The 27,621-nt window shown below is 36.9% G+C and overlaps 2 protein-coding genes, 3 long non-coding RNA genes and 1 pseudogene across 5 annotated transcripts; 4 read left to right on the top strand and 2 right to left on the bottom strand.

Moving 5' to 3' along the window:
• Positions 1-1,690: 1,690 nt before the first annotated feature.
• Positions 1,691-18,272, bottom strand: LOC146927609 (uncharacterized). Its single transcript, XR_015008211.1, has 2 exons — positions 18,192-18,272; positions 1,691-2,199 (listed from the first exon to the last, which is right to left on the bottom strand). It is a non-coding gene; the product is annotated as an uncharacterized LOC146927609 (long non-coding RNA).
• Positions 2,284-2,788, bottom strand: LOC146927612 (L10-interacting MYB domain-containing protein-like). Its single transcript, XM_085700622.1, has 2 exons — positions 2,441-2,788; positions 2,284-2,334 (listed from the first exon to the last, which is right to left on the bottom strand). Exons 1-2 carry the CDS (start codon positions 2,786-2,788, stop codon positions 2,284-2,286), a joined length of 399 nt encoding a protein of 132 aa, XP_085556748.1.
• On the top strand, positions 2,986-5,505 carry LOC146927611 (uncharacterized). Its single transcript, XR_015008210.1, has 2 exons — positions 2,986-3,369; positions 5,246-5,505. It is a non-coding gene; the product is annotated as an uncharacterized LOC146927611 (long non-coding RNA).
• LOC146927610 (uncharacterized) lies at positions 6,531-17,495 on the top strand. Its single transcript, XR_015008209.1, has 2 exons — positions 6,531-6,771; positions 17,218-17,495. It is a non-coding gene; the product is annotated as an uncharacterized LOC146927610 (long non-coding RNA).
• Positions 18,273-21,473: 3,201 nt separating the features above from the next.
• LOC146927608 (SKP1-like protein 1A pseudogene) lies at positions 21,474-22,019 on the top strand (annotated as a pseudogene).
• A 2,377-nt stretch (positions 22,020-24,396) lies between these two features.
• Positions 24,397-25,029, top strand: LOC146927607 (uncharacterized). Its single transcript, XM_085707098.1, has 2 exons — positions 24,397-24,871; positions 24,995-25,029. Exons 1-2 carry the CDS (start codon positions 24,397-24,399, stop codon positions 25,027-25,029), a joined length of 510 nt encoding a protein of 169 aa, XP_085563224.1.
• The last annotated feature ends 2,592 nt before the right edge of the window (positions 25,030-27,621 follow it).

Below are 27,621 nucleotides of genomic sequence, written 5' to 3'. Positions count from 1 at the left end.
AACCTGTACAACGCCAATATGGCGCATAAAACAAAAGAAAGGAAAGGTGAAAAACAGAAACCAACAATCTGAAAAACTGAGTTTAAACAGGTTAAAGGACTCTGCCGCCACATTTGATAATCAAAATCAAAATTAACATATTTCGATTTCAACCACCAAAATGACTGAAGCTTTACCCTTTCACCTAACGCTATCAAGTTGTCCTGTTTCTTTTAAAAACTCTATTATCCCGTTCTTTCCAAATTGTCCACACAACTGACAACCAAATAATTTGCATAGACTCTGTTGTCTTCTTTGAAGAACCGTGCAAGCCACCAAACTGATGTAAGTGCTCGAAAAACTGACAATGAAAAGCTGTTGAGAGACCAAGCCAACCGGCGATAAGCTTCCACAAATTACCAAAGAAACTACACGTAATAAATAAGTGCTCTCTATCCTCATTCAAACCGCAGTTAGCAACACATTCTTGATCAGATATTAGTAATACCCTCCTTTGAAAGAGTTTATCTCTAGTAGGAATCCGGTTTAGAAAAAGACGCCAAGCAAAAATCAACACTTTTAGAGGCACCGCTTTCAGCCACAAAAAATTGTTAATATTATGCTGCTGATAACTATCATGCTCCGTTTCTGTTAAAAAATGATAAGCTGAACTAACAGTGTAACAATTAGAATTATGTATCTTCCAAATCCATTTGTCAATACGGCCGACCTGAAAAGTGAAGTTAGATAAACAAATAATACACTCCCCCAACAACTCCTCCTCCCACGCAAATAACCTACGGCGCCATTTCCAAGCCTCCCCATTAGCGCCCCACCCTCTTGCAAACATATCAGCCACCGTATCTAATTTGTTCTCTGCTAAATCAAACAATCTCACAAACATCTTGATTATGGATAAAACTGTATTCATATTACTGATTGAATCAAGTCTAGCTAATAATTGGACCATAGAGATTCCAAAATTTAGAGTAAAACCTAGAATTCAGTCCATCAAGTACTTAGGTTTGATGGACTTGATTGATCCAAAGAAAATTACAATACCTCTACCAAGATATGAAGTAAAACCGTTAAATTTATGTGACACCTTGGTTCTAAAAGAAATTGATTATTCAGGAATGCACAAAACCATATATATCATCTACCATATCTCTGACATTTATCTCAGAATTCATAAACCGTTGATAATCTTGATTTTTTATTATTTGGTTATATAAACTATAAAATCTGAGATCAATATACAATAGATGATGGGAGGTTAAAAGCGGTATGTGTAAGGACTGAGAAAGGTGTTCGTATTCATAGGTTATGTTAGCACGACTACCATTACTTCATGAGACGATTGTTACAGATTAAAATAAAAGTGATTTTGACCTGAAATAATTAGAGATTATTTTTTAGAGATTTTTTAAAAAATCAGAATCTATTTTATGTTTGTTTACCATGTCAAAAATCACTTTTTTAAAAAAAAAGTGATTTTTAGTTTGTTTGGATACAACTTTCTAAAAGTGATTTTTTATTATAAAATTACCATAAAGGACACAATTTTTTTTCCAAATATAACATGTTTGTCCAAAAAAAAATTACTTTTTTATGTATGAAAACAAGTATGTTAATTAAAAAAATGCATTTACGTTGTAAAAAAAACATACTATCTACGTATTTGTTACATTAAAAAAATTTACACAAGATATTACATAAAATTATCAACATGAATTCAAATAAAATGAGTAACGTAACATATTCCTTAAAGAAAAGTTAACATATCATATTTCAAAAAAAAATATTCGAGCAGAATTGTAGTATCTATACCCTGTTTCATATTCATTGTCATCGAAAATAAATATATAAAAATAAAACTAGTGTTGTCCTCTTCTAGGAAACTGATCTCTAATAGCATTTCTCATTTCTTCGATGTGTTTGATATCTTCTTGTGTTGGATCTTGCCATTCATTATGTTGAGGTACACTGTTATCATCTTCGTCATTGGCATTTTGCTCATTGTCCTGTAACTCATTAATATTCTCTAAATTCTCAAGAATCGATATATCACTCGAGTCTTTTCTTCTAATAAAATTGTGAAGTGCGAAACATGCCCATATAATTGAAATTTGAGTTTGAGGTTTAAAATTGGTCATATTTTGCAATATTCTCCATCTTGCTTTGCAAACACCAAATGTTCTTTCAATAACACTTCTCAAACTAGAATGATGATAATTAAATATTTCATTTCTTGATCTTAAACTCGAAGCGAGTCGAAAATGTGGAAGATGATACCTAGTATTCCTATATGGTCCCATGAAACCCATTCTTCCATTTCAAAACATCAGGATCCTCCTACACATCAAATAAAAAAAATAAATATGTAAACAAATCATTACAAGATAGACATAAGGAAAAAAAATTAATAATTACAAAGTTACAAAGTCAAACACAAACACACCTTACTCTTAGCATTCCACCATTCATCATCAACTTTGACGGTCTTCTTATCATCATCCCATCCAAGTCCGGTCTCTTTGTCAACTAATTTTGCAAATGATGCAAATTCCCTTTTTAATGCATCCCATCTATTTTTCAGTTGAAAGCGGTTATAAGCATAAGTTGTCCTCTCTTGAAACTTGGTTTGAATGTTCTTCCATCCATCTTTACTAAAATGTGAAGTTGGCCTATTACCGGCATCAACTTCTTCAACACAAATTTTCAAAAATATCTCTGTTTTGTGATCGTCCCATTTCGCAAGAATTTTTTCATCTCCATCAGACGCTTTCAAATCCTTTTTGGGTGCCATTCTGTAACAACCCGATTTTCGCTAGTTTTATTTTATTATTTATTTATGTGTATTATATGTGCTCTTATGTGATTATTTGCCTCTGTGTGTATTTTTGGTTGAGAATCGTAGAATTCGGTATTAGAAGGGTATTTTAGTCATTTTGGACTTAGGGGCATTTTGGTCATTTTAAGGGCAGTGGCAATTTTGTAATTTTTCAGAAAGTTATTTTTTTAGTGTTTAGTGGAAGTTATTATTTTACCTAGTTAGTAGAGAGGGTGTAGTAATTATTTTAATTACCGTTGAGTGACCGTTAGTGTTATATTTTACCGGTAAGTGAGTAGTAACATTTTTGAGGTTGAATTAGAAATGGGTTAGGCCCATTAATGTTTAAGAGATAAGCCCAATTGAGTAGAGCTAGTATATAAACTCTAGTTGTGGATGAAACTAGGTTTTACAAACATTATTCATTTCATTTCATTTGGGAAGAGATAGAGATAGAGACTAGAGGCAACAACAACAACAAGGGTTAGAAGGCAAAGAGGGGATTCAACATCTAGGAGCAAAATTGAAGCTTGGGTTAGAGAATCTTGGTGTTAGAGGTAAGAGGGTTAGGTTTCAACCATAATTCACAACTTTTTCTCTTTACCCATTTTTGTAAAATTGTTGAATTGAACCTATTTGTTTTCAAATTCGTGTTCATGTTTTGATGCAATGTTTGAGTATGTAATTTGAATGATAATTGAGTTGTTAGTGATGAAATTACATGCTTAAGTGGTGGTTATATATATATACTTTGCATTTTTGTCCAAAAATGGTGATATGAGATGTTGTTGTGATGAATTGTTGGTAAATTCATGAGATATAGCTACTGTTGTTGCTGATATATGTTGTTGTTGATGATTAAAACACTGGGTAATCATAATTGGAGAGTTTGATATGGTTTTGTGTTGTTTTTGAATATTTGATGAAAATGGGTCAAATGATGATTTTTGTTTAGAGAATGTTTTGGGGAAAATTTTATATGGAATTGAGTGTCTTTTCATGTTTAGAAATGTTTAGACAAACTTTGGAATCAAATTTGGGCATTGGGGAGTCAAAATTGGGGTTTTGGGGTGAAAATGGCTCTTTTTCCCGAAACTACTGTCATAACTCGCAACCGTACTCGCAGTTGCGAGTTGAATGCGAGCAGGAGTGGCTTCCTGGAGGCTACTCGCAGATGCGAGTAAGGTCACTCGCAGTTGCGAGTTGCACAGGACAGCAAACCCTGTTTTGCATTCTTGCGCCTTTTCCCTCATTTCAGTCGTGAACTGGTTTTTGGTATAAACATGAATATTGCAGAGAATATCTTTATCTTTCTAGGGGTGTTGGTTTGACTTGAATACGATTTTTGGTTTGCAAGTTATGGGGAAACTACTCTTGAAACGTTTTATTGAAAAATCCCGTGTAACTCGTTCCAAGTCGACCCAATTCTTGTGGAATGTTTTTAATCTTTGAAAACTTGATTTTTTTTAAGAGTGCAACAGTGATGGTTAAGCTGTGTTGAGGTGAACTTACTCATTTTTGGGAAATTCTTTGAAAAATGATAATGGAGACGAACCTTGTGATTTTTATGAATTCGTTGGATTTGGCCGATGAAATGCTTACGTATCCTCTACTGCACACACACGTGGACTGTGAGAATACAAGGCATAGGCTATTGAGCTGGTTTACTTGGTTTTGAATTAATTGTTCGATTAATTTTAAGTTATGACTTGGAGAGACGAACTTGACTAAAGATGACTTTTGTGAATCAATTGATTGTGAATCCTTTATGGAGAGTTATTATATGTTATGTGAGGATGATTAATGGTGTGTTTATGTGGCAACTTCATGTTGCGTGATTTTTGGATGTTGTTGGTAATTGTATATATGATATGTGGTGAGGAATTGTTAATGATTGCATATATACAAGTATTGGTGATGGTGAGGTGATTATTGTTGTGTGAACATATGCATTGTAGTTGGGTCATATGTTCATGCATACATGACTGATGGTGGTGGATTTATATCCAATGGAGGTGATTACGATGTTTTTGTCGCATCAAAGGTGACGACCTTGAGGTGTTTTGGTACCACATGCATCTAGATGAGTCTAGAGACATTGCATAAACTGTTGGTGGATTGAATTGCATTAAGATGTGTTTGAGGGTTGATTATTGCTAATTGTACTTGCGGATTGAATTGTTAATTGTTGATTGACAAGGTGAGGTTGTGATATGTGTAAGATACACTTGTGGATATGAACTTGATATGATGATATTGAATGATCTTGGATTATTACATGTTGTGAATATTGTTGAACTATGTATGAATTGTCATTCTTTATCCTTGATTATATCTTTCATTTCCAAAGTTCTTATTAATCTTATATGGATTATGATGATGTAATGCCAACCCTCAGTGGTTTACCACCTACCTTTCTGTATGGACGGGTAGATGGAGTGCAGGATGCTTAGTGTTGCTTGTTGATGCTGAGGAGTGGAGTCCTCTTTTTCATGCAAGTGTCTAGATTAGGGCTCTGATCTAGGATAGTCTTTGCATGTTGTTATTTGACTTTATATTTTGGAATTGTTGAGCTATTTTGTTATTTGGAGTTTGGAGAATACATTTGTATTTTATTGAAGATCCAGATATGTTTATGGATTATATGTATACGTTCCGCTGCTATGTGATGTGACATGATCTTTATGCATGTATGTACTGTGGTCTATTTGAAGACGTAGCATCTATTTCTAGAATATGGTTGTATATTCGCGCGTTTTACCGCTTATCAGAAATAGGGTGTTATAAGTTGGTATCAGAGTCGTGGTCAGTCTTGTCTGGACTAGTAGACTAGTGTATGTTGATTTACCCTGTTAGTATGCGAATGGTAATGAGTTACCTTCGGTACTTGTTCTGGTGTTGTTGTGCTGTTGTTCTTATTTGTTGGTTGGTTTTGTGTAGAAGTGAGATGGCTGGTGGTAGAGATGATGCGGCAATTGCTCAGGCTTTGGCTTCGATGGCTCAGGTGTTGGCTCAGGCTAATGAGCAGGCGGCAGTTGGTCATCGTGATCCTGGTGAGGCTGAGGAGCGAAGGTTGGATCGTTTCTTGCGAAACAGTCCGCCGACGTTCAAGGGTAGATATGACCCGGATGGAGCTCAGAGTTGGGTGCAGGCCATGGAGAGGATCTTTCGTGCTATGGTGACTAGTGAGGACCAGAAGGTCAGGTTGGCTACTCATATGCTTGCAGAGGAGGCTGAGTATTGGTGGACCAATGCTAAGGGAAGGCTTGAAGCTGGTGGAACTGTGACTTAGGCTAGGTTCAAGACTGAGTTTTTGAGGAAGTACTTTCCTGAGGATTTGAGGACTAAGAAGGAGGTGGAGTTCTTGAACTTGAAGCAAGAGAACCGTTCAGTGGCTGAGTATGCGGCAAAGTTTGAGGAGCTTTCGAGGTTTTGCCCGTACATCAATGCGGAGGATGCTATGGTCTCTAAGTGTGTAAAGTTTGAGAGTGGCTTGAGGCCCGACATCTACCAGTATATGTGTATTCAGGAGATCCGTGATTTTGATACTTTGGTGCATAAGTGTCGTATGTTTGATGATGCTGGAAGGGCTAAGGTTAATCACTACAAGGCTCAGAATAAGAAGAAAGGAAAGGGGCATGGATTTGGGAAGCCGTACAACAAAGACAAAGGCAAGAAGAGAGAATCTGGTGGAGGCTCTAAGGTGAATGTCGCTGAGGTGAGGTGCTACAAGTGTGGCACATTGGGTCATTTTGCTAATGATTGCAAGAGTGGTGAGAAGTGCTACAAGTGTGGAGAAGCAGGTCACAAGGCTGCTGAGTGCAAGAAGGAGATCACTTGCTACAATTGTGGTGAGAACGGGCATATCAGTACTAAGTGTACCAGGCCGAAGAAGGCGGCGGGGAAGGTGTTTGCATTGAATGCGGAAGAGGTAGAGCATCCTGATAATCTCATCCGAGGTATGTGTTTTATCAATAGTACTCCTTTGATTGCAATTATTGATACTGGTGCTACTCATTCTTTTATCGCGGCGAGTTGTGTTGAGCGTTTGGGTCTGGTTGTGACTCCGTTGTCTCGAGGGATGGTTATCGATACCCCGGCTAGTGGTTCGGTGACTACTTCTTTAGTGTGTGCTAAGTGTCCTGTTAGTTTTGGCAATGTTGATTTTGAGTTGGATCTTGTGTGTCTTCCGTTGAAGCATATGGACGTAATTTTTGGTATGGATTGGATGTTGACTTTTGGTGTTAACATTAATTGTTTGACCAAGAGTGTAACGTTTTCTAAACCGGTAGCAGAAGAAGGTGGAAAGTTCTTAACCGCTGAGCAAGTGAAGAAGTCTTTGGATGGCGAAGCTTGTGTGTTCATGATGTTTGCTTCCTTGAAGGAGAGTAGTGAGAAAGGAGTTGGTGATTTGCCGGTAGTGCAAGAGTTTCCAGAAGTTTTTCCGGACGACATTACCGAATTACCGCCGGAGAGAGAGGTTGAGTTTGCAATTGATTTGGTGCCTGGAACGAGTCCTATTTCGATTGCGCCGTATCGGATGTCTGCATCAGAATTGGGTGAGTTGAAGAAGCAGTTGGAAGAGTTGTTGGAGAAACAGTTTATCAGGCCAAGTGTTTCGCCGTGGGGAGCTCCTGTGTTGTTGGTTAAGAAGAAAGATGGTAGCATGAGATTGTGTGTGGATTATCGGCAGTTGAACAAGGTGACAATCAAGAATCGGTATCCGCTTCCGAGGATTGATGATTTGATGGATCAGTTGGTTGGTGCAGAAGTGTTTAGCAAGATTGATTTGAGGTCAGGATATCATCAGATTAGAGTAAAGGCGGAAGATATATCCAAAACTGCGTTCAGAACGAGGTATGGACACTATGCGTATTCTGTGATGCCATTTGGAGTGTCTAATGCGCCAGGTGTCTTCATGGAATACATGAATAGGATATTTCATCCTTTTCTGGATCGTTTTGTGGTGGTGTTTATAGATGATATTTTAGTATATTTGAAGTCTGAAGAAGAGCATGCTGAGCATTTGAGGATTGTGTTGGGAGTTTTGAAGGAGAAGAGGTTGTTTGCTAAGTTGTCGAAGTGTGAGTTTTGGTTGCGGGAAGTGAGTTTCCTTGGTCATGTGATTTCTAAAGGTGGCATTGCCGTGGATCCGTCGAAGGTTGATGCAGTGTTACAGTGGGAATCACCTAAGCCTGTTTTTGAGGTTAGAAGCTTTCTTGGATTGGCAGGTTACTATCGGAGGTTCATTGAGGGATTCTCTAAGTTGGCGTTGCCATTGACGCAGTTGACTCAGAAAGGACAAGCTTATGTTTGGGACGCTAAGTGTGAGAAGAGTTTCCAAGAGTTGAAGAAGAGGTTGACTTCAGCTCCAGTGTTGATTTTGCCGAATCCGAAGGAATCGTTTGTGGTGTATTGTGATGCTTCTAAGATGGGTCTTGGTGGTGTGCTTATGCAGAATCGTCAGGTTGTGGCTTATGCTTCGAGGCAGTTGAAAGTTCATGAGAAGAATTATCCGACTCATGACTTAGAATTAGGGGCTGTCGTATATGTGCTGAAGATTTGGAGGCATTATCTGTATGGTTCTAAGTTTGAAGTGTTCAGTGATCATAAGAGTTTGAAGTATCTGTTTGACCAGAAGGAGTTGAATATGAGGCAGAGAAGGTGGTTGGAGTATCTTAAGGATTTTGATTTTCAATTGAGTTATCACCCTGGAAGGGCTAATGTTGTCGCTGATGCTTTGAGCAGGAAGTCGTTGCATATGTCTTCTTTGATGGTTAAAGAGTTAGAGTTGATTGAGCAGTTTCGAGATTTGAGTTTGGTTAGTGAGTTGACACCGAATGGTGTGAGGTTGGGAATGTTGAAGTTAACAAGTAATATTTTGGAGGAGATCAAGAATGGTCAGAAGGAGGATTTGGAACTTGTAGATCGGGTGGTGTTGGTTAACCAAGGTAAGGGTGGAGACTTGAGGTTGGATGAAAACGGTGTTTTGATGTTTCGGGATCGTGTTTGTGTACCAAGTGTTCTTGAGCTTAAGAGGCAGATTTTGGAAGAAGGTCACAGAAGTAGTTTGAGTATTCATCCCGGAGCGACTAAGATGTATCAGGATTTGAAGAGGTTGTTTTGGTGGCCTGGAATGAAGAAGGAGATCGCAGAGTTTGTGTATGCTTGTCTGGTTTGTCAGAAATCTAAGATTGAACATCAGAAACCGTCAGGTTTGATGCAACCGTTGTTTGTGCCAGAGTGGAAGTGGGATAGTATATCAATGGACTTTGTTGGAGCTTTGCCGAAGACTGTTAAGGGTTTTGACTCTATTTGGGTGATTGTTGATCGGTTGACGAAGTCGGCACATTTTGTTCCTATTAAGACCGGTATGTCTGTGGCTAAGTTGGCTGAGATCTACATTGAGCAAATTGTTAGATTGCATGGTGTTCCTTCTAGTATTGTGTCGGATCGGGATCCGAGGTTTACTTCTAAGTTTTGGGAGAGTTTGCAAGCTGCTTTGGGAACTAAGTTGAGGTTGAGTTCTGCTTATCATCCCCAGACTGATGGTCAGACGGAGAGGACTATTCAGAGTTTGGAAGACTTGTTGAGGGCTTGTGTTTTGGAACAAGGTGTCAGTTGGGTTGAATGTTTACCGTTGATTGAGTTTACCTACAACAACAGTTTTCATTCTAGTATCGGAATGGCACCGTTTGAGGCTTTGTATGGTAGAAGGTGTAGAACTCCTTTGTGTTGGTATGAGTCAGGAGAAAGTGCTTTGTTAGGACCGGAAGTTGTGCAAGAGACGACCGAGAAGGTTAAGATGATTCAAGAGAAGATGAGAGCGTCTCAGAGTAGGCAGAAGAGTTATCATGATAAGAGGAGGAAAGACCTTGAGTTTCAGGTTGGTGATCATGTGTTTTTGAGAGTGAATCCTGTAACTGGTGTTGGACGTGCTTTGAAGTGTCGGAAGTTGACTCCTCGTTTTGTTGGACCGTTTGAGATTGTTGAGAAGGTAGGGGTTGTAGCGTATCGGATTGCGTTACCACCATCCTTGTCGAATCTTCATGATGTGTTTCATGTATCTCAGTTGCGGAAGTATGTGTATGATGCGTCTCATGTGATTCAAGTGGATGATTTGGAAGTAAGGGATAATTTGACCGTTGAGACTTGGCCAGTGAGGATTGAGGATCGTGAAGTGAAACGTTTGCGTGGCAAGGAGGTCATTTTGGTTAAAGTGATTTGGGTTGGACCGATTGGCGAGAGTGCCACTTGGGAATCGGAGAGTAGGATGAGGGTTGCGTATCCAGAGTTGTTTCCTTCAGGTAATTTTCGAGGGCGAAAATTCTTTTAGTGGGGGAGAGTTGTAACAGCCCGATTTTCGCTAGTTTTATTTTATTATTTATTTATGTGTATTATATGTGCTCTTATGTGATTATTTGCCTCTGTGTGTATTTTTGGTTGAGAATCGTAGAATTCGGTATTAGAAGGGTATTTTAGTCATTTTGGACTTAGGGGCATTTTGGTCATTTTGAGGGCAGTGGCAATTTTGTAATTTTTCAGAAAGTTATTTTTTTAGTGTTTAGTGGAAGTTATTATTTTACCTGGTTAGTAGAGAGGGTGTAGTAATTATTTTAATTACCGTTGAGTGACCGTTAGTGTTATATTTTACCGGTAAGTGAGTAGTAACATTTTTGAGGTTGAATTAGAAATGGGTTAGGCCCATTAATGTTTAAGAGATAAGCCCAATTGAGTAGAGCTAGTATATAAACTCTAGTTGTGGATGAAACTAGGTTTTACAAACATTATTCATTTCATTTCATTTGGGAAGAGATAGAGATAGAGACTAGAGGCAACAACAACAACAAGGGTTAGAAGGCAAAGAGGGGATTCAACATCTAGGAGCAAAATTGAAGCTTGGGTTAGAGAATCTTGGTGTTAGAGGTAAGAGGGTTAGGTTTCAACCATAATTCACAACTTTTTCTCTTTACCCATTTTTGTAAAATTGTTGAATTGAACCTATTTGTTTTCAAATTCGTGTTCATGTTTTGATGCAATGTTTGAGTATGTAATTTGAATGATAATTGAGTTGTTAGTGATGAAATTACATGCTTAAGTGGTGGTTATATATATACTTTGCATTTTTGTCCAAAAATGGTGATATGAGATGTTGTTGTGATGAATTGTTGGTAAATTCATGAGATATAGCTACTGTTGTTGCTGATATATGTTGTTGTTGATGATTAAAACACTGGGTAATCATAATTGGAGAGTTTGATATGGTTTTGTGTTGTTTTTGAATATTTGATGAAAATGGGTCAAATGATGATTTTTGTTTAGAGAATGTTTTGGGGAAAATTTTATATGGAATTGAGTGTCTTTTCATGTTTAGAAATGTTTAGACAAACTTTGGAATCAAATTTGGGCATTGGGGAGTCAAAATTGGGGTTTTGGGGTGAAAATGGCTCTTTTTCCCGAAACTACTGTCATAACTCGCAACCGTACTCGCAGTTGCGAGTTGAATGCGAGCAGGAGTGGCTTCCTGGAGGCTACTCGCAGATGCGAGTAAGGTCACTCGCAGTTGCAAGTTGCACAGGACAGCAAACCCTGTTTTGCATTCTTGCGCCTTTTCCCTCGTTTCAGTCGTGAACTGGTTTTTGGTATAAACATGAATATTGCAGAGAATATTTTTATCTTTCTAGGGGTGTTGGTTTGACTTGAATACGATTTTTGGTTTGCAAGTTATGGGGAAACTACTCTTGAAACGTTTTATTGAAAAATCCCGCGTAACTCGTTCCAAGTCGACCCAATCCTTGTGGAATGTTTTTAATCTTTGAAAACTTGATTTTTTTTAAGAGTGCAACAGTGATGGTTAAGCTGTGTTGAGGTGAACTTACTCATTTTTGGGAAATTCTTTGAAAAATGATAATGGAGACGAACCTTGTGATTTTTATGAATTCGTTGGATTTGGCCGATGAAATGCTTACGTATCCTCTACTGCACACACACGTGGACTGTGAGAATACAAGGCATAGGCTATTGAGCTGGTTTACTTGGTTTTGAATTAATTGTTCGATTAATTTTAAGTTATGACTTGGAGAGACGAACTTGACTAAAGATGACTTTTGTGAATCAATTGATTGTGAATCCTTTATGGAGAGTTATTATATGTTATGTGAGGATGATTAATGGTGTGTTTATGTGGCAACTTCATGTTGCGTGATTTTTGGATGTTGTTGGTAATTGTATATATGATATGTGGTGAGGAATTGTTAATGATTGCATATATACAAGTATTGGTGATGGTGAGGTGATTATTGTTGTGTGAACATATGCATTGTAGTTGGGTCATATGTTCATGCATACATGACTGATGGTGGTGGATTTATATCCAATGGAGGTGATTACGATGTTTTTGTCGCATCAAAGGTGACGACCTTGAGGTGTGTTAAGAATCAACATTAGTCAACTGTGTATTTACTAGTGTTTATTAGTTTTTAATATTGTAATTAATCATATTTAATACGTTACCAATTGTATACACAAGCATATGAATATAAATAAACATTCAGTGTGGTCATGTAAGACACACAACCATTATACAATCTCAATATGGTATCAGTAGTTTTAGGTTTCACGATCTGTTCTTATATGCCTCAGTAACCCTACCATTACAAACGGCTACTGAGCAATCCTCATCTCTGCCACCGCGCATCTTCCCTCCGGTGTGCCACTACCAATAGGTTTGTCTCACTCCGACGACCTCTACAGCCCAGCCAACACTCATGGGTGATACCGGAGGTGCCGATTCTTTTACTTTCACCAAAGTTCCGCTCATTCCGTGTGAGAAGCTAACCGGAACAGCCAACTACAACATATGGGCTGGTGCCGTCAGACTCTGGTTTCACGGTCAAGGTCTTGAAGATCACTTGACCAAACAAGGCAAAGATATTGCCACTGTTCATCGCACAAAATGGAAGCAAGTCGATGCATCCCTATGCACCGTTCTATGGTTTTCAATAGCACCCCATCTCCAAGCACAGTACCAAGCTTTCACTACTTGCTATGAAGTGTGGGAAAAGGCTAAGAAAGTCTTCTCCAATGATGTTCACCGTCTCTACAGCGTTGTTCACAGCCTCAATTCTTTGAAATTGGAGAATATGGATGTTCAAGCTTATCTTAGTAAGCTTGATTCTTTAAAGGCTAATTTTCAAACTTTAATGCCTTTCACTAGTGACGCAACAACTCATGCTGAACAACGCAGTAAGTTTTTCATGGTCATGGCTCTTGTTGGACTGCCACCAGAACTTGATTCTGTGCGCAACCAAATTTTATCCGGATCTACTGTTCCCGATTATGAGACAGTTAGTGAACAATTGCTGCGATTGGCCACACCTCATGCTTTTGGTCATGTCTCCACTCCATCTCCTAATGATTCATCTGCTCTTGCCTCGCACTACAATGGCCGTGGTGGACGGAATGAAGGACGCAGTGGACACGGTAGTCGTAATAGTGTTCGTTGCAACTATTGAAACCGCTACGGCCATATTGAAGCTGATTGTCGTACAAAAGTAAGAGAACAACAACAACAGCCTACAGTTGCTGTCGTTGCTCAACCTACTACCGTCGGAGATGTTACTATTCCAGCCGCTGATTACAATGAGTTCCTTCAGTTCAAAGCAGCCCATCAGCCATCATCTTCTACCGTTGTTGCACAGTCTAGTAATCCTGCAGCCTTTATCTCCACATCGTCCTCCCTTGAACCTTGGGTACTTGACTCTGCTGCCTCTAATCATATGACCGGTAATAAATCTCTTTTATCTCATTTGTCTTACTTTGATTCTTTGCCTCCTGTCACTGTGGCGAATGGTTCCAAAGTCAAAGTTCAAGGCCTTGGTCAGGCTCACCCACTTCCAAACTTGTCCTTAGATTCTGTTCTCTATGCTCCCGGTTGTCCTTTCAACTTAATATCTGTTAACAAACTCACTCGTACTCGTAATTATTCGTTTCATTTTGTTGATAATTCTGTTTATGTCCAGGATCGACGTACAGGACGGACGATTGGAGCAGGGCATGAATCTGGAGGATTATATTATCTCTCACCGCCGGTGGCATGTGCTTCTGTTGCCTCTCAAAGCCTTACACATCAGCGTTTGGGTCATCCTTGCCTTAATAAAATGCGTCTTTTAGTTCCTAGTTTTTCCAAGCTTTCGTCATTTGAGTGTCAATCATGTCAGTTAGGTAAACATACTCGTCACACCTACAGTCAACGAGTAAATAAAAGTGCTGCGTCACCTTTTGCTTTTGTTCATTCCGATGTTTGGGGTCCTAGTCGTGTCAAGTCAACTTTAGGTTACTCTTACTTTGTAACTTTTATTGATGATTTTTCACGATGTACTTGGTTATTTTTAATGAAAAATCGTTCAGAAGTTTTCCATATATTCAAAGAATTTTATGCAGAAGTGAAAAATCAATTTGATACTTCCATTAAAGTTTTACGCACTGATAATGCTCGTGAATATTTGTCATCCCAATTTCAAACCTTTTTAACTTCAGAGGGGATTATTCATCAATCATCATGTGCTCACACACCGCAACAAAACGGTGTCGCTGAACGTAAAAATCGTCATTTAGTTGAAACCGCAAGAACCCTTTTACTTCTCCACAATGTTCCTTTCCGTTTTTGGGGTGATGCCCTTCTCACAGCCTGTCACCTAATTAACCGAATGCCCTCATCTGTCCTTCAAGATCAGATTCCATACTCTATCTTGAACCCACATCATGAACTCTACCCAATCCCTCTTCGTGTCTTTGGTTGCACATGCTTTGCTCATGACCTCACTCCAGGAAAAGACAAACTTTCAGCCAAATCTCTCAAATGTATTTTTCTAGGCTACTCACGTATACAAAAAGGTTATCGTTGTTTTTGTCCTCAACTTCAACGATACATTGTTTCCGCTGATGTCACGTTCTTTGAAACTTGTCCATTCTTCTCTGCTTCTGTGTCACCTGATGACAACTTTACTACAGATGTTCAAGATATCCCTTCTATTGTCCCGGCACCCATTGTAGCCCCTACCGCACCTCCCTTGCGTGTCTACCAGCGACGAAAACCTCCTCCACCAACAATCAGAGATGATATTGATCCTCCGGCATCATCTCCTGCTCCAACTGCTCCTTTCGTTACGTCACTTGCACATGAACTTCCAATAGCATTACGGAAAGGTACTCGGTCCCGTAATCCTAATCCTATATATGCTTGTGTTTTAAACTATGATCGTCTATCCACTTCCTATGTTTCTTTTGTGTCTGCTTTGGATTCTGTGTCTATTCCTAAGTCTACAGGAGAAGCTATGACTGATGCTAATTGGCGCCAAGCAATGGTGGAAGAAATGGCTGCATTACATTCAAATAATACTTGGGACATTGTTCCATTGCCTCCTGACAAAACCACAGTGGGTTTTCGATGGGTTTATACAGTGAAAGTAGGGCCAGATGGTCAAATTGATCGTTTCAAAGCTCGTTTGGTAGCTAAAGGTTACACACAAATATTTGGTCTCGATTATGGTGACACATTTTCACCAGTGGCCAAAATCAGTTCTGTTCGCCTCTTTCTTGCGATGGCTGCCATTCATCATTGGCCCCTTCATCAGTTGGACATTAAAAATGCCTTTTTACACGGTGAATTGCAGGAGGAAGTTTATATTGGATCAGCCTCCAGGTTTTACTGTTCCTGGTAATTCTAAACTCGTATGTCGGCTTCGCCGTTCTCTTTATGGACTGAAACAGTCCCCACGTGCGTGGTTTGGTCGCTTCAGCTCTGCCTTAATACAGTTTGGTATGACTAGATGTGAAGCGGATCACTCTGTTTTCTTCCTTCATTCCTCCACCGGTCGGTGCATATTTCTTGTTGTCTATGTTGATGACATTGTCATTACAGGAGATGACTCAGAAGGTATCCAGCAACTCAAAGCCCATCTTTTCAAAAACTTTCAGACAAAAGACTTAGGTCCTCTCAGATACTTCTTAGGCATTGAAGTCGCACAGTCCTCATCAGGCATTGCAATTAACCAACGCAAATATGCTCTAGATATTTTGACTGAAACTGGTATGCTTGATTGCCGTCCTATTGATACTCCTATGGATCCAAACGTCAAGCTTCTTCCGGGTCAGGGGGAGCCATTGAAAGACCCGGGAAGATATCGACGTCTTGTAGGCAGACTCAATTATCTTACAGTCACCAGACCTGATATTACCTTTGCTGTCAGCATTGCGAGTCAATTTCTGAACGCTCCTTGTGATAGTCATTGGGACGCAGTTATTCGCATTCTCAGATATATAAAGAATTCACCAGGAAGAGGACTATTATATGAAGACAATGGCGATGCTAAAATCACTTGTTATTCAGATGCTGACTGGGCCGGATCACCATCAGATAGGAGATCCACTTCTGGATATTGTGTTCTTATTGGAGGAAATATGATCTCATGGAGAAGCAAGAAACAGAACACAGTTGCATTATCTAGTGCAGAAGCTGAATATCGTGCTATGGCAGCAGCCTCAAAGGAGCTTGCATGGCTTAAGAATCTACTCTTAGAGCTTAGATTGGGAGACCTCCAAAACACAAAACTCATATGCGACAATCAGGCTGCACTCCATATTGCATCCAATCCGGTTTTCCATGAACGAACCAAGCACATAGAGATAGACTGTCACTATGTAAGAGACAAAGTTCTTTCTGGTGAAATCACCACAGATTTTGTCAAGTCTGAAGACCAATTGGCTGATATGTTTACTAAGTCTCTCAAGGGCTCTCGAGTGGATTATATTTGTAACAAGCTCGGCTCATATGATATATATGATCCGGCTTGAGGGGGAGTGTTAAGAATCAATATTAGTCAACTGTGTATTTACTAGTGTTTATTAGTTTTTAATATTGTAATTAATCATATTTAATACGTTACCAATTGTATACATAAGCATATGAATATAAATAAACATTCAGTGTGGTCATGTAAGACACACAACCATTATACAATCTCAATAAGGTGTTTTGGTACCACATGCATCTAGATGAGTCTAGAGACATTGCATAAACTGTTGGTGGATTGAATTGCATTAAGATGTGTTTGAGGGTTGATTATTGCTAATTGTACTTGCGGATTGAATTGTTAATTGTTGATTGACAAGGTGAGGTTGTGATATGTGTAAGATACACTTGTGGATATGAACTTGATATGATGATATTGAATGATCTTGGATTATTACATGTTGTGAATATTGTTGAACTATGTATGAATTGTCATTCTTTATCCTTGATTATATCTTTCATTTCCAAAGTTCTTATTAATCTTATATGGATTATGATGATGTAATGCTAACCCTCAGTGGTTTACCACCTACCTTTCTGTATGGACGGGTAGATGGAGTGCAGGATGCTTAGTGTTGCTTGTTGATGCTGAGGAGTGGAGTCCTCTTTTTCATGCAAGTGTCTAGATTAGGGCTCTGATCTAGGATAGTCTTTGCATGTTGTTATTTGACTTTATATTTTGGAATTGTTGAGCTATTTTGTTATTTGGAGTTTGGAGAATACATTTGTATTTTATTGAAGATCCAGATATGTTTATGGATTATATGTATACGTTCCGCTGCTATGTGATGTGACATGATCTTTATGCATGTATGTATTGTGGTCTATTTGAAGACGTAGCATCTATTTCTAGAATATGGTTGTATATTCGCGCGTTTTACCGCTTATTAGAAATAGGGTGTTACACATTCTAGTTCTAATACATACAATGAAGATCAAATATTTATAATAAAAAGTGTGGGAAACTATTTAACTAAAATCTCTTGGACATATATGTGTCATTCTAGTTCTAATACATACATACTATTATAATTCAAAAAATCTAAACTTAAAACACGAGCAAGATGATTAGTTGAAAACGATGAATTGTTCTCCATATCCTCTGATAACATATACATACATATATGATATTTAGCTACTACATATTGATAATAGCATTTGTTCATAATTTAACCTGAATCATTACCTAACTAAAGTGATCTAACAATAGGCATCAAACAATGCTATATATGTAAACAAATTATGAATAGTTATGCATGCCAAAAAATTACTGATTCACGAAATTATTACTCCACTGATGTATTGCACAAGAAACACAAGAATGTGAAATTTATCACTAGCATTTGTTTTTTTTTTTTTGAATGGCCAACTTTATTAAGCACCCAACCTCATAAGAAAGAAGAAGGTGCGAAGGAAACCAAAATAGACAAAAACAACACAAAAAATATGATAATGGAAAGAGAAACAGAAAAAAAAAATATACAGGTTCAATTATGAATGAATCAAAAAGATAATAGAATTGCTAACCTTCACAACTTAGATGATCTGCAGCAAAAAAATAAAAGAGGGAACTAACTTGTTTAGAGAATAGAGAGAAGAATATCGATTAGGCTGTGAAAAAAAGGAAGACTAGTCTTTGTGTATATATAGCAAAACAAGGATATGATTGGAATTTTAGTTTGTTTTAAACATATCTTTTTTTCTTAAAATCCGGTAACAAATTTCTCTCTCCTCTAAAAATAATCTATTAAAAAAAAAGCTGCTCATAACAGCTTCTCTTTTGAAGCAGTTTTTAGATTTTTTTTAGATTCTGATTTTTTTGAAAATCTGTAACAAACGGATGCAATATTAAAAAAAGTGATTATTTTTTTAAAAAAAGTGATTTTTTTATAAAAAAAGCTGTAACAAACAGGCTCTGAATCAAAAAGATAATAGAATTGCTAACCTTCACAACTTAGATGATCTGCAACAAAAAAATAAAAGAGGGAACTCACTTGTTTAGAGAATAGAGAGAAGAATATCGATTAGGCTGTGAAAAAAAGGAAGACTAGTCTTTGTGTATATATAGCAAAACAAGGATATGATTGGAATTTTAGTTTGTTTTAAACATATCTTTTTTTCTTAAAATCCGGTAACAAATTTCTCTCTCCTCTAAAAATAATCTATTAAAAAAAAAGCTGCTCATAACAGCTTCTCATTTGAAGCAGTTTTTAGATTTTTTTTAGATTCTGATTTTTTTGAAAACCTGTAACAAACGGATGCAATATTAAAAAAAGTGATTATTTTTAAAAAAAAAGTGATTTTTTTTTTAAAAAAAGCTGTAACAAACAGGCTCAAAGACTTGTCCAAATTCTGCTGCGGTATAGCTGCTATATATATTTGATAATACTTATTTCAAAAAGTTGACATGTTTATTTCATTTGTTTCCTCGTTTTTATACCATAGAATAATTCCCAAATCTCGATGTACACTTTTGTGTTTCTCTTTAAAAAATGTAATTATTTCCTTTGAATGTTTGGTTTATCTTTTAGTTCAGAGAAGCTGTTTCTGTTGAGACAGATTACACAGATGATTGTATAGAATGCATTCCCTTTTCATTAAATTTGGTTTGAAGACTAAGATCCTGTTTAGATTGGCTTATTTGAGTTTATCTATTCTCATAAGCAATTGTGAGACTGTTTAAAAGGCTTATAAAAACAGGTCGTCACATGCCCATAAATTGTTTTAAGCTTAATTATTTCCATAAGCTCTCATAGATAGCTTATACAATCAACTTATAATTACTTTTATGAAAACAACTTTTAACTAATATGAAAACAATTTGGCTTTATTTTTTTTTTTTATTATATAAATTTTTTATACATAAGCACTCATATGATTTAGCTTGTCACATTGTTTTCTGATTGCAGTTTTTGGTGAACAATTTATTCGTTTGAGTTGCACATTCAGTTTATGTTATGGGAGCAAAGTTAGAAAACTTTAACCTATAATGTTGAGAATATAGAACCGAATGTCAATGATTGTTATAACGAAATGTTATGAAAGATTGCAATTTGTTATTTTACGTGGAAGTGAAAACTTTAACATACTTTGGGAGCAAAGTTAGAAAACTGAGCTGCATTCTGCCAGCTTTCCTTAATCACTTGTTTTCATTGCAGCTCTTCCAACAGAAGAGTTATTTCTAAATGCTGCTAAATTTTGTGTTAGTAGATGATTGCTTGAGATGCATGAAAGTTAACAATTTGCATTACTATAGATCAGAAGCTCTGAAATCGATCAGAAGAGTTATTCTTTTTGCGAATTGTTTGATGATGGTAAAGTAATTCATAATATGCTTGTCATCGTTTGGATGCATGTGTATGGAAAGCACATAATAACACGATTTTAAACCAGATCAAGAAATTGTTTCAGTTAATTGATAGAATTAATCTCTTGTATTGATGGTGGTGGAAGTTGAAGAACTAAATTGATTTGTTTTATGCTTTAAATTTGTTAAAACAAAATCAGTTTTTTTTTCTTGAAAATTTCAAAAACCAAAATCAAATTTAGTTTTGATGTTTCTGTTGTGCTATGTCCCAAAGGAACAAATAAATTCCCAAAATCAAATGCTTCTCTGTGACAAAGTCGTGGAGCACTCTAGAACCAACTCAAATGCTTTGCTTAACCACCTAGATAATGTTTCTCCTAAAAGAAATTGCTCAGATTGAAATTCAGCATATATGCCTTCACCAGTCGCCACTCTAACCACCACCAACTACTGCTCGGACAATTCCATCCACCTTCGATCGGCAATCCGACCACCACCAACTACCATTCTGATACCACAATTTCAACACAACATCAAATATAAATATCAGATATTTACAACATTACTGATAATCAATCTCTTTACAATGTGGGATTAAAAAAAATTCAAAATATGCATTAATATATGAACCATAACATGTTTTGTTTACTTTATTGGTCAACAAAATTAAGCACATTATTTTCTCTCATTCCTTTGACTCATCGTGACACTCTATGGTAGCATTTCCATTGTAAATATTCACCAATTCTTCACAAATTCTCATTCCAACTCACATTTTCTCCTTTTCTTTTATAAATTTCTTCTAAGTAGTGTTGATGTTGCCAATGTTGAACTATTGGCCTTTCATGCAAAGGTTCCTGTCATATTGTAGGGAATATCATGAATGTTCAAATGGCGTTGGCCCAATCTGCAAATTTGCACCAACGATCAATCTGGATCTGCGACCTGTCTTGAATTGAGGTTGCTCGTCAGAGTATCCTCCCTGTACTCTGGCATCTTGTATTCCCATCTTCTCCGTACTAAGGATGTGCGAGAAGGTTAACAAACCTTTCTCTCCTTCCCCCTCCATCTTCTTGTACCATAAATTTAGCTTTAGATGTCGTTTTTTTTTTTGGTAGTGTTAACAAACTTCTTTTGGTAGTGTAGCTTTAGGTGTCTAATAGTTTGTTGTAATAAGCATCATGTTAATAAAATATTCGAGAAACTAATTTTTTAATTGAAAATAAAATTTTCTAGAAACAATTTTATTTAATTGAAAATACAATATTCTAGAAACGTATTATTTTAATTCAAAATACAATATTCTAGAAACAAATTTTTTTCATTAAATTATTTTTTTGAGAGAAAAAACAAATAACTTTTTTATTCAAAAAAAAATATATTTTGAGTTGAAAATAAAGCATTCTTTGACCAAATTTTTTATTTAAAATAACATATTCCTAGGCATGGGCTTTATAAATAGTACCCACCTACGCCTATTCTTTTCAAACTCAGAGAAAGACACAAAAATTTAGAGTTTCTAAGTCATGGCATCATCATCGTTGAAGAAGATCATCCTGAAGAGTTCTGAAGGCGGGACCTTTGAAATCGAAGAGGCGGTGGCAGTTCAATCTCAGACGATCAAGCTTTTGATCGACAACGACTGTGCCAACAACACTGCAATCCCTATTTCGAACGTAACCAGCAAGATCTTGGCCATGGTTATTGAGTATTGCAAGAAACATGTTGATGCTGTAAGTTCTGATGAGCTTAGGAAGTGGGACGCTGAATTTGTCAAGGTTGATCAAGATACTCTCTTCAAACTCATCTTGGCTGCTAGGTATTTGGACATCAAGAGTCTATATGATCTTGGATGTATGACTACAGCAAACAACATCAAGGACAAGACACCGGAGGAGATTCGCACGATTTTAAACATTAAGGATGAGTACACCCCCGAGGAAAAGGAGGAAGTTCGTCGCGAAAATAGTTGGGCCTTTGAATGAATATGTAGTCAGTTTAGTCTCAAGTGTTTTGTCAATTTCTCTTTGTTATGCTTCGTTTCATTCATGAAAGAACTATATAATGCACTTTTTAATGATTATGGAATAAAGTTTTATTGATTATTATATTTTGACATCTTATAATCTCAATCTCAGTCAAGGATCTGTCATGAATCAATTGAGTCGAAATTCGATTGCCCATCAATTAGATTTATATATGATCAGTACTTGTTTATATCTATTGAGTCGAAATTGGATTTTCCAAAGTCATCAATTTGATGTGTTTTTGAGTTCGACACATAATTGGTTGGTAGATTGAGATCAATAAGTTCATATATCAATCCAAGTCATCTATATTACAGCAGTTAATCAAAGTCCCTGTCATTGTAGTGTTGAGTCTAGTCATGAATCTCACTCTTTTTATCACAATGGTAATAGATTCTAACATTCTTTTTATCAGTTATCGAAATTTATTTAAATACGATTTATTAAATTTATATAGACAGTGTTATTATAAACTATTTAACAAAGATATAAACCCTCAATCATAAAGATATTGATTATAGATAAAATCTCTATCAGTTTTATTGGACCATAATTTTTTTTTTTTTTTTGAGAGCATAACGATTCTAAAATTTGAAGTAAATCCCTAGAACCCAGTCCATCAAGAACTTGTTTTAAAAGAAATTATAATTCCTCTGCCGAGAACTTGTTTTAATTTGGAGTAACACCGTAATATTTATGTGATAAAAGAGTAAGTATAAATAATTGAGAAATGATATCATTGATAAATTGTACCTAAAATGATCAAAACAACAATTAAATAAAAACACAAAAGGAACGAAGAAAATTTCTTCTTTACTTGTTTAAAATCAAACTTGTTTTCTTAAGGATTAAAATCAAACTTTTTGGTCATCTATTTTAACATTTATCATAAATTTGGTCATAACTATGTTTTTTCACATTGATTATAGTCTAATCTAGTATCTTTTTGGTCAATCTATTTTTACATTTTTTTATAAATAATTACTATAAATAATAAAATATATTAATTATCGCAGTAAAAAAAAACTAATTATTCTTGACAAAAAAAAAACTAATTATTTAGTATAGTAATTTACAAATTTATCCTCTCTCTTACTTAATTTCACGTTATAGTCTTTTTCTTCTTTCATTCTATATAAACCTTTCTCTCTCTTCTTTCTCTCTCTTCATCGTGTCTTCCACCGGCGACAACCCCACCACCTTCTCCACCGCCACCAACTCCGAAGACCTCCGTCGTTATTTTTGCCACCAGTGCGAACGCACCTCCCTCATTTCCACCACCTCCACCGATCTCATCTGCCCCAATTGCAACTCCTCTTTCATCGAAGAACTTGAATCCCCAATTCCTAACCCTAACCCTAATCCTAATCCTCTCCCTCCGTTCTTCTCTCACACCACCGAATTCCCTGCCGGAGGTTTCTCCTTTTCGATGCTTTTCTCCGGAAACGGTGCTGCCACCGCCACCGCCACTGCAACCACCGGTGCTGGTTCTCAACCGTTCAATGATCTCCTTGCTTTTTTTACATCATTGCCGTCGATGTCACCGCCATCTCTATCGCCTTCGCCTTTCGGAGAAGCTTTTAATCCAATGGCCACTACACCATTTGTTGTCTCTGGCAACACTTTTTTAGTGGATGTGTAAAAATTGTCTCCTAAAAGTCTCTAAGGCAACAATTTATGAGTGTTGCCAAAATTATTTTCGCAACCCCCGTCCCCTAAATACTTTTGGGGATGATTTTGGAGCGTTACACTATTATTTCTTTGGTGACAGCCAATAATTGTCCCCTTAGATACTTTTGGGGACGATTTTGGAGCGTTAGACTATTATTTCTGTGGTGACAACCATTAATTGTCCCCTTAGATACTTTTGGGGACAATTTTACATTGTTGCATAAAAATTTCACCAAAATCAAATTTTTGGTGGCAATCTTCCCTCCAAGATTGTTTACCAAAAAATAAATTTTTCCTCCAATCCGGCCTGGTCAACACACCTTTGACCACGTTTCTAATTTTTTTTTTAAAAAAAAACTGAATATTGGCAAATTTCTAATATTTATTTATATACGGGATGAATCTGTGTAGGTATGAAATGCACATATAATGGTAAATTTTGATGAGTTTTGACAATTGGTAAGTTTTATTAGTGTTTATTTTTAATTTTTGTGATTAAGTGATCCAGATTAATATAATCCAACCTAGTTTAATACAAGTGCACATTTTTTATAGAGAACGAGTTATAAATCCGATTTAATCCGGTTCAACCATGCGGTTCAACCAATGACCTAGTGATTGAATCATTGACTCCGTAACCTAGTGACCTTACCGAGTTGACAACCGGTCCAATTTTTAAAACTATGTATCTACCACATAATTATTAGCAGAAGGTCTAAATATTATGATGACATCTTTGGTGACGACGGGGCTGTTCCGTGGTTACAGTGTAGGACGCAATAATGAGGTCTCTATTTCTCATCTTCAATTTGCTGACGACACTTTGTTACTTGGTGAAAAAAGTTGGGCTAATGTGCGATCTATGAGGGCACTATTGATTATTTTTGAACAAGCATCTGGTCTTAAGGTGAATTTTAATAAAAGCATGTTAACAGGAGTTAATGTTTCGACTTCCTGGTTAAATGAGGCTGCTATGGTGATGCAGTGCCTTGTGGGATCGATACCTTTTACGTACTTAGGGCTGCCCATAGAGGGTGATGCAAGAAGAATTGAGTTTTGGAAACCTGTTGTGGATCGAATAATCACTAGACTGTCAAACTGGAAGTGTAAGTTTCTCAACTTGGGTGGTCACTTGGTTCTTCTAAAATCAGTCCTGTCATCTCTCCCGGTTTACTTTCTTTCCTTTTTCAAGGCCCCCGCAGGTATAATTTCCTCTATTGAATCTTTATTTAAATTTTTTTTTTGGGGGGGGGGGGGGGGGGGGGGGTAGTGAGGATGTGAGGAAAATTTATTGGATTGATTGGGATTCTATTTGTGCTCCCAAGGAGGCAGGAGGTTTGGGGGTAAGGAGGTTAGGTGATTTTAATTTAGCCTTAGTTGGAAAGTGGTGTTGGCGGATGTTAATTGATAAGGAGGGGTTGTGGTACCGAGTCTTAAGGGCTAGGTACGAGGAGGAGGGGGGTCGGTTAAAGGAGGGAGGAAGGGAGAGTTCGGTGTGGTGGTGGATGCTCCTTTAATAGCTCGTGAGAATTTTTATCAGTTCGAACACCTTTCGGGGTTACCGCGTTTGGTTTACTCGTTCTTACAACTAATCTGGTTAGCTTGTGTATGGACTATTTGGAAAGAGCGGACTTAATCCCCAAGTAACCCGTTTTTTTGTTACGAACTCTGCCTATAAAAGGAGAGCTCGCCCCACTCATTCTTTACACCAAATCTCACAGTTGATGCTTCCTGTGCGGTTTCTCTCTTCTCCCTCCGATTTGTGTTAACGAATCATTCTTCATCTTCTACTCCTTTTTGTCTCGTCCGTTTCGAATAGAGCGGTTTCGTACCGTATCGAGTGGCTTCGATCAAACGATTGAACCATAATTTGAGGTGTAATTCTCGAGCGACTATATACTGTGCAGTATATACTCGTAACATTGATTTGGGCTGTTTTATCCTGGAGACGACGTGGTTGTTAGTCTACCTTGCACAAACTAGGGTAGTGCCGCGAAACGTCTTAAAGAAAGCGACCTGGTCTTGACTCACCCAGTAATTTCGTTCGGTATATTTTAAATCGTAAAACAACAAGCAGAATTTTTCAACAGAAGATTATGGATCCTCGGAGTATATCAGACAAAGTTAAAAGGCTCTCTTTCTTTTGGCTGAAATCTAATATGCCCACTTTCGCCGTTAGTTACCATGACTGGTGGCGGCACCCTTTACCTTGTATGGGTGTTTTTCTGTAATCTTCTTATTTATTTTGTTGCTTTTTCGTTTTCATCTTGGTGTTGTTATTATTACCGCAGACTTGACTTTGTAACAGTTTCGGTGTTTCTTTACGGCACGCCTTGTGCGTTTTGAAACACCTTTGGTAAATATATTATTCCATTTTGGCTTGTTCAAAAAAAAAATAGTAATAATAATAATAATAATAATAATAATAATAATAATAATAATAATAATAATAATATAGGAGTATATTTTATGGGTAGAATTAATAAAATTTGGTAAAAAATTTAATAAAATAAAAATTAAATATATCTAACACTGCCGTAAACCCCATCCCACGACCAAATCGGTGCAAATCAACGAGTCACAAACACGAAACAAGATCACAACGACAACAAGAATCCACCGTGCGACTTTAATTTAGAGACAACCCTTTGGAAACAAGACCCATCTGGGTTTGTCGGTGGTAACGCAAGCCAATGGACTTGATCAGAAAAGAGCCGAAAGACGGACACGCACTCACATACCCGTCCTTCCGCTATAAGAATAACATTAACAATTATCTATCTATACTATATATAAAATGAATTTATGATTTTGGGCTAACTTTCTCAACTCCAATAATACCCCTAAATAAATTTGTTACAATATGAAATATCTATACCTATACTTTGAATCAAAATCAAAATAATTTTAATTAAGGTCTAAATTTTCTAAAAACTAATGACACAATAAAAAAAAGCGGGCAAACATAAATGAAATTATTGTTTAAACATTAATATGAATAACAATAACAATAATTATTATATGCAGGGGTCGGGGTTCGAACCTCGGACACCCCACTTATTCACCTTATAAGGTGAATTCTAGCCACTAGGCTACCTGACCAAAAAACAATGACAATAATATATTAATAATAATTGATATTATTAACAAACATAAACACTAGACTATGGTAAAAAAAAAACCTAGACATTTGTTGTAACACCCATACTAGACGTATCTAGAAAGTCTAGCAAGTGCGTTAATTTAGTACTGGATACATTAAAAATTTACAACAATAAAACTTTGAATGAATATAAAAGACAACAAGGGCGTTCGTACGATGATAATACAACTTAACTTTTCTAAATCATAATAAAAGCATCCTTTAAAATCCACACCATCCAGCTGCGAGTACGAACGAACACTTGTCGCATCATCCATTCGGCTACTAGCTTGCTAATCCACCTGATATATGAAACAAATAAGGATTGGGATGAGACATAATGTCTCAGTGAGTTCCACCTAATCCTAGGCTATAGGCAACCACGGGGGAAAACCTACGGTCACCACATGTCTATTTTACAACCTGACGGTTGATTATACGTGTGTGGGGACTTGCATGCTTAGACTGTGGTGCATACTAGGGCCGTCATAATTCATCCTACTTGTTATAGGCTTACTATCATACGTGTCATGGCGGTCAAGGGAACCTAAGACCACTATGCCAAGATACGGTAGGCGCATCAAGGTCTTCATGTAACATATTCATGACACAATCCTAAGCCGGACGATTAGGGAAACCTAAGAACGTCATCGGCATCATATTCTTTACTTGTCCTAATCATAACTTGTTCTTAACATAAACATACATGATCATAAACATATCATACATAATCGCGTCTAAGTTCATTATTCATTATGTTAGCGTTGAACAAACATTATTATCTTGGTTCATTTTACGGATAGTCCCGGG

This window comes from Medicago sativa, chromosome 4, assembly GCF_051527215.1.
Source record: "Medicago sativa cultivar Bolivia chromosome 4, Bolivia_mono, whole genome shotgun sequence".
NCBI lineage: Eukaryota > Viridiplantae > Streptophyta > Magnoliopsida > Fabales > Fabaceae > Medicago > Medicago sativa.
The sequence above is the reverse complement of the archived record's forward strand: the minus strand, read 5'-3'. Positions and strand labels throughout refer to the sequence as shown.